This window comes from Chionomys nivalis, chromosome 10 (genome assembly GCF_950005125.1).
Source record: "Chionomys nivalis chromosome 10, mChiNiv1.1, whole genome shotgun sequence".
NCBI lineage: Eukaryota > Metazoa > Chordata > Mammalia > Rodentia > Cricetidae > Chionomys > Chionomys nivalis.
This window is the reverse complement of record NC_080095.1, coordinates 43,273,426-43,280,957: the sequence shown is the minus strand read 5'-3', so window position 1 is coordinate 43,280,957 and position 7,532 is coordinate 43,273,426. Positions and strand designations below refer to the sequence as shown.

The 7,532-nt window shown below is 42.0% G+C and overlaps 1 protein-coding gene across 1 annotated transcript; it reads left to right on the top strand.

Annotated features, from left to right (window-relative positions):
• Window positions 1-872: 872 nt before the first annotated feature.
• Window positions 873-3,116, top strand: LOC130882259 (disintegrin and metalloproteinase domain-containing protein 21-like). Its single transcript, XM_057782168.1, has one exon. The coding sequence runs from the start codon at window positions 873-875 to the stop codon at window positions 3,114-3,116; it is 2,244 nt and encodes a 747-aa protein (XP_057638151.1).
• Window positions 3,117-7,532: the final 4,416 nt, after the last annotated feature.

Here is a 7,532-nt window from a genome sequence, read left to right as displayed (position 1 = left end):
CACAGGAAGTAGAAGGGAGGGACACTGAGGTTGAAGAGATTTGTTTTGGATGGGAGAGAGGAGAAGCACTGGAGAGGTCTGTGGAGGAGGAAGGTCAGCTGGGTGCTTTCTCTGCCTCTCAGAACTAACAAGTTTTCACCCTAGCATCTTGCTCCCAAACCTTTATTGGTAAAAGGCAACAATTGAGATTTTGATACAAACAACATTTGACACTCCACTGCAAGGCACAACCACAGGATCAGAGAAATCATGCCAGCTGCAGACAAACTGAGAAGCCATCAGATGTGGTAAGACACCTTGGAAGTCATTAAGAAGAGACTTAAGTAATATTAAAAGGAAAAATCTTTCCCATGTTAAGGATGGGAAATATCCTAACACCAGGTGTTAGTATACAGCATAGTGCTACTTTAGGTGAAAATAGAAGCAGAATATGAAAAACTAAATGACTTATCTGAGATTGACATAATACCAATTATAATTACTGTCAGTCTGGTAATTCATTTTATCTTCAATAGCCATAGTGGGATTTTTGTACCAACCAAGAAAAGTGGATTGATGATTGTGTCAAATATGAAAAATGGACAGATAAGATACAAGCCTTAGAATGATTTATAAGTGTTTTGCTATAAATATGTCCTAATTACTCCAAGTGGCTCCCCCTTTGTTCTCAGCCCTGGGGCTTTGCCATAGGCTCTCCAGATCACTGAGCACACAAAGCTTGGCTGAGCACAGCATTGTTATGTAACAGCATCTCTGGCTTTACTTATCAGAGCTTGTCAGCCTCTTGCCTCACTCTCCTCTCCTCATGACATGGTGTAAACTTTGGGGTCTTAGTCTTGTCTGCCCCCAGTGGACTACATTTGCTTTTGTCCATGGCCCCCTTCCGGGCATCTATCTGCACTCGGGTCCTCCTGGGAGGTTCTCTCTGGCTATCTGTGCTCTGGGTACTGTTGTGCCCTGTCTGTTCCCATAGCCCGCCAAAATGGCGCTTCACTACCTCTGAAGTTGTGATTCCCAGGAAGGTCCCCCAGAGGATGGGTAGAAGTGATATGCCAGCCGAGATCACCTACAGCATGCGCTTCAGGGGACAAAGACACGTGGTCCACATGAAGCTCAAGAAGAACATGATTCCTGAAAATTTTCCTGTATACACTACTAACGACCAAGGAGCCGAGCAGGAGGACTACCCATTTGTTCCTCGAGACTGTTACTTCTACAGCTACCTGGAAGGGGTCCCTGGGTCCCAGGCCACACTAGACACCTGCAATGGAGGCCTCAATGGCATGCTACAGGTGGATGACTTCACTTATGAAATCAAACCACTGGCATCTTCTTCCAAATTTGAGCATGTAATTTCTCTGCTTGTAGTGGAAGAAAGATCACTTGAGTCTAAAAGGTGTAGAAACGAAGAGCAGGTGGCAGAGGCAGATAAGTCCCTTGAAGAGACGAAGCTTGTTGGGATTCCCAGAGCAGCTCCAGTCTATTTGTGGCGCGTGCATGTGAAAGTGCTGAGAGTCCACTACACGATGACTTCTACATTAGCTAAGGCGATCAACAACTTTACCCGTTCGCTTGAGTTTATATTGGTTATGAACAGCCTATCAGACACCATTTACAAGCTAAGTGGCCTAGCTGTGTATGTACGCGCTATATGTATTTGGGAAACACAAGACCAAATGGATGTGGAAAGTAATAAGAATAATGATATGGGACTTGTGGTAGCATTTGGCAGTTTTAGAAGAAATTTTCATGATCAGATAAAGGCATCACTTTCAGTTCTTATAACAGGAAGGAAAATTGGAAATTCTGAATACCTGGGCTATCAGTCCGCACTGTGCAAGCACAACCAGGCTGTGTCATATGTCAATGCTGCCAGCCGCCACGTGTTTATGACAGCAGTTGTTATGTCTCATTCAAACGGTCACGTTATTGGTTTAAAGCATGATGATGAAGGCTGTTATTGTTTCAAAAGAAGCAACTGTCTCATGCATGAATATCCTGTTCTCGTGGACATGTTAAGTAATTGCTCCCAAGCTGCAATACATAAGAGGATCCATGAATGGGACGAATGCCTGAGTGAAAATCGTGCTCAATATGACAATTTTAAATATGTAGTTCCTCGCTGTGGAGACAAGAAGGTGGATGAGAATGAGGAATGTGACTGCGGCTCCTTGAAAGAGTGTGCCTTCAACAGGTGCTGTACAACCACTTGCATCTTTACTCAGGGCACTACTTGTAATATAGGAGCTTGCTGTAAGAACTGTACATTTGCACCCATAGGAACTTTGTGCAGAGACAAACTTGGCATTTGTGATCTTCCAGAATACTGTAATGGAATCTCCCAGAATTGCCCGGAAAATTTTTACATCCAGGATGGAACTCCCTGCTCACCACTAGCAGTTTGCATGTCAGGAAATTGCAGTGATCGTAATTTGCAGTGCCAAGCTCTTTTTGGATATGAAGTTAGGGATGCTTCACCAGCATGCTATAAATTAAATATCAAAGGTGACCGATTCGGAAACTGTGGGGTAGTGAAACAGCGAGGCGGAAGCATACCTCTCCCATGTCAAGATGACGGTATTTTTTGTGGACTGCTACATTGTGATGGTGTCAGTCGTGTTCCTGGTGGTGGTGAGCACACTACATTTCATCACATAAAGGTACAAGACATCAAGGAAGAGCAGTGCTTTGGGTATGATGCACACCATGGGACAGAAGTTCCGGAAATGGGGCTTGTAGTGGATGGTGCAACCTGTGGCCCCGGGAAATACTGTAAAAACAAAGCCTGTGTTTTTCACCAAACCTTGCATTTTAGATGCAACGTCAGCCACTGTAATTTCAGAGGGGTATGTAACAACAGAGGCAATTGTCACTGTATGCAAGGTTGGCGGCCACCAAACTGTGAACACATAGGAGCAGGCGGCAGTTTAGACAGTGGACCTACATTTACTCCGGAGCAAATGTTTCGAGCCAAAATACGAGTGAGTGTGAACAGGATATTACTTGTCTTATTTACTCGTATGGCTCTTATCTTGGTGTCACTTCTTTTTGGTGGAATTTCAAGAGCAATAATAACTATAGACACCAGAGGGAAACAATCTCCTATAAAAAATTAATTGATTTCATTCCATACGAACTGGAGCCACCCAATGAACAAAATCATGTCGATCTCTACAAGAAATTATCAATGATTTCCTCGGCCAGCAGTGTAACTTTCCAAAATCTGAGATTTTCATCATGAAATAAAATCACTGAGGAGTTAAAATTGTGCCTCTATGTTTAAATTTGTGCTTTATAATTGTTTCTTAAAATCTCCCTTCCTCTCTCCTCTCCTCTCCCTCCCTCCATCCTCATTTCTCCTCCCCCCTCTCTGTTTGTAAATGTGGGTGCAGATGCTAGTGGAGGCCAGAGTCACAGTTCTTGGAACCAGAGTTGCAGGTGGCTGTGGGTAACCCATCGTGGATGCTGAGAACCAAACTCTGGGTCTCTGCAAGAGCAGTAAACATTCTTAACTGTTGAGTCTTAATATCACGTAGTTTATCATGTCTGAGGTTTTGTTTGGATTTTAATTGTTTTTGTCTTGTTTTGTGGTGCTGAGCAACACAGTCAAGAACCCCGAGCCTTACCCAAGCCAGGTAAATGCCCCGCCACTCTACTGTGCCCCAACATTTGGTCACATTCTTTATACTTCTATATGTAAATCCATCTTCCAGATCATTTTTCATGAAAAAAGAAAACATTTTTATGATGTCCATGTTAAAAGTTTTCTAGATGCCTGTGTCAAATATGGGCTGCATTAGTGTGTGCTACTGTGAGCATTGTCCTGGTCTGTTTGCAACTCTAGTAGATTATTCTCTGTTTTGTTGTTAATGGAAAATTATTCTCAAAAGGGACATTTGTGAATTAAATGGATGCATGAATGAAAGAAACATTCATGTTTTTAGACATCAGAATTTCAGTAGTGGTGCTGAACTTCGCTATGTGACAATGGGAAAATTCTTTGTTTTGTCAAATACCCAGGGATTACACTCAGCATCTAAGACGTGATATACTCTCTCAAAAGTATCAAACTTGATGCAGTATCTTCAATAATGCTGGAGTAGTTTACGTGCTGAATACACACACTAGCTCCTACCATTGTCTTTAGGTTGTATAACGCCAAGAGCTATAGTTGCAGGGGAGTGTGTAACAAGAACGAGTCCTGTCGTTGTAGGTGTGGTTGGAAACCACCAACAGAGAGGATGGGGTGTAACATGAGGGCCGACTTGTTGGGGTTTCCGTCCTGCCCAGTACCACACAGCTGGCAAGTCCCAAAGAAAATCACACACAGGTCTACATAAGTTATAAACTGATTGGCCCATTAGCTCCGGTTACTTATTAGCTCTTATCACTTATATTAACCCATTATTCTGATCTATATTAGCCATGTGGCTCAGTATCTCTCTCAGCCGCGCAGATTACATCTTGCTTCTCGGTGGTCTGGGCGGGAATGGGCTTCCTCCTTCCTGGTATTCTCCTGTTCTCATTGCCCCACCTCTGCTTCCTGTCTGGTTGACCCACCTATACTTCCTGCCTGGCCAGTCAGCGTTTACTTAAAACATGATTGACAAAATACAGACAATTCTCCCGCACCAATGGGGTAGTAGTGAAGATGGGGCCTTCCACCTTATAGGCAAAAGGTTGAGAACCAGGATATCTATGCGTGTCAATCAGGCACTTATTCTGACACTTTCTCACTTTGTTGTTTTTAAGATTTCAGTGCTTGTCTGCTGACCTTTCTAAAGGAAAAGGGGGCCTTGTGGGAGAGGGGAAAACATCATAAGGAGAATTTGAAAGTAGTAATTCTTGTAACACACCAGAGGAAGTAACACTATGAAGGAAATTGCTGTCTGCTACAGGAAGGAGTCATCATGATTCCTGTGACAATCTCATACTCTCCAAGAAGCCTGGCGTTTTCATCTTGAAATGAACTCATGGTGGACTTAGAAAATGGGCTTCCACATTTAAACTCATCTTAAACATAATTTCTGAAGGTTATTCTGTTTCTTTGTTTTGCTTGGTTTTCTTTATACTGGACTATTCTGTGCCGTACTTCAATGTCTGCTTATGCTTCGTTTATGTCTAGATTTGAGAGAGCTTCCAAAGTCACAAGAGGAACTGCACACATTCTAAGGCCAGTCCTCCCAGTTTCCATAGGATCCCTCACTGAATTTAAAATGATTAGCACATACCAATATTAATGCTGTCGTGGTATTTAAAATTGACGGTATTAGAATTTTATACTTGTCTATTTTACTGCTAGTCTAAACTGGTAAGCATTTGAAGGACGTATGCCAGTGATGTAGGGAGAAGCATGAAAGCATTTTTGTCTTAGGCATCTGGAATTTCAACAGTAGTTCTGAACCTTGCTATGCGGTTACCTATAGTCATATTTTCAGGCCTTGGAGGACGATATTATTATTCCTAGATAAATATACTTCGGCTACATGTTCCTGAAATAAAGACCAAAAGTAAGGAAATGATGGAACATTCTAGGGACTGAATACACAGCCGCGTCTAGGCTACCTTCTCATTCTCATTCCTGAACTATGCTAACTGTGTCTATTCCACGTTCAGTGTTTGACATTTTACTGTTACGCCAGCACACAAGGAATCAGCAGGTATGGTTTTCAATTATTTAATTACTTCCTGAAACTTCTCACGTTTGAAATCCTAGGATCACATATGTCCATTCCCAAAATTACATAAACAGAGGGTGTGTAAATTAAATTTGCATGGCTATATGAAGTTTACAGATAAAATTTTGGTGGAAGAGTTTAGGATGAATCACTTCAGAAATAGTTTCACAGAATATGAGATGGGCAATGAGAAGCCTATTCCCGCCTTTGACGTCAAAGTCTTCAAGCAAATGCATTTTCTGAATCAGAGTTCTACTTTGGGGTTGCCATCAGAAGAGAAAGAAGGGTTAAGAAGCAAGAGAACCAGTGTGGTTGCCACTTGTGACAGTCGTTTTTAATCACCAACTTGAAACAATCTATAATCGGTTGGGATGGGCATCTCAGTGAGGGATTGTCTAGATTAGGTTGGCATGTGTGTGGAGGATTATCTTAGTTTTGTTAATTGACGTGGGAAGACACATCCACTGTGGGTGGCACCCTTCCCTAGGAAATGGGTTTCAAACTCTGTGGAGTGTAGAAGATGATCAGATACTAGCTAGTACTCCTGCACCAGTGCCCTGCTTTCTGCTCCAGACTGTGGACATCATATGATTCAATGCTTCCAATTTTTGCTACCTTGACTTTCCTGCAGAGATGGACCATAGCCTGGAATTGTGAGCCACGCCAGCACTTAGGTTGCTTTCCCCAGGATTTCTTATCATAGCAGCAGGAAAGGAAGCTGAGATCATTTACAGCATTATAGTTTGTCCATTTTCTATCGGGCTCTGTGTGAGCTGCAGCCTTTTGCTCGAGTGGCTCATGTGGAAGAAGAGTCATCTGTGTTTTCACTGAAGATAGGTCACCTCAAACATTAGTAACTGGGTTTGTGCCTGACACTGCTAGCTACAGAAACCAAGACAGGATGGCCCTTTACCAACAAGACTGTATCCGCTTGATCCAGTGTTAGCTACTGAAACCACAGTGTAGCTACCTAGGAAGTGATCATTTTGTCTGTGTTTGAGCAGGCTGTTGCTCAAGTGTCATACCGTAGTCCCTGAAACCATAAGTTTCAGTGTCCCTCTTTTATAATAGGTGCTTATTCTATTACTGAGCTGCCCTGTGTTTGTGAAGGAGTTTTGGTTCCCTGAAGCTGTTTGTCTTCCTCGCGTTCTGATAGAGCTGTAAGTTTAAGTGTGCACGTTTTTCTGGTTTATTCAACATTATTATCTTAGAAATAGTGGAGTAACTAACGTCAGGCAGGATGTAATATATTGAATGGTATTTGAACCCACAATCTATAGTCTCTCTTCATCTTCACTGTTCCACTGTTTCCAGAACTTTGATGCCTTCATGGGACAACTCCGTTTGGTATGTAATTTAGAATTTTTAAATAATTTTCTGCTTGGTACATCTGAGGATTGGACTGGGGACATCATGCACACTAGTGTCCTGACAGTGAGCCATATCCTCAATACACAGTGCGTGTGCTGTGGATGGCAGAGCCTGCTAGGTGAAACTGCTCCAGATTACTATGAGTGGGTCCCAGATGTCAAGCACTGGACATTTTATACTGTTGAAGTTTGGCTTGCTTTGATTGTGACTCTGCTCTTATTCTTCCCTTTGGAGTACGAGAGCACTTAATTTAGCTTTAATTTTTTTTAACTTTTCAACAATTTTAAAAAAAAACAGTAAAAACCATGAAGCTTACACACTTTTTATTATGACACAAAATATTAATTACCTCAAGTCTCCATATAAAATAAGCACAGGATAGCTGAATGTGTTAAGAAGCAAATCTGTTACTTGTGTATAAAAAACTCATCGTAGTTTTAAAGATAAGCTCACATTAACATGAAAGGATGGGGAAAAGTAGTC

Excerpts from the sequence above, each read along its gene's own strand:
- LOC130882259 (XM_057782168.1), top strand. The coding sequence starts at position 873 with ATGGCCCCCTTCCGGGCATCTATCTGCACTCGGGTCCTCCTGGGAGGT.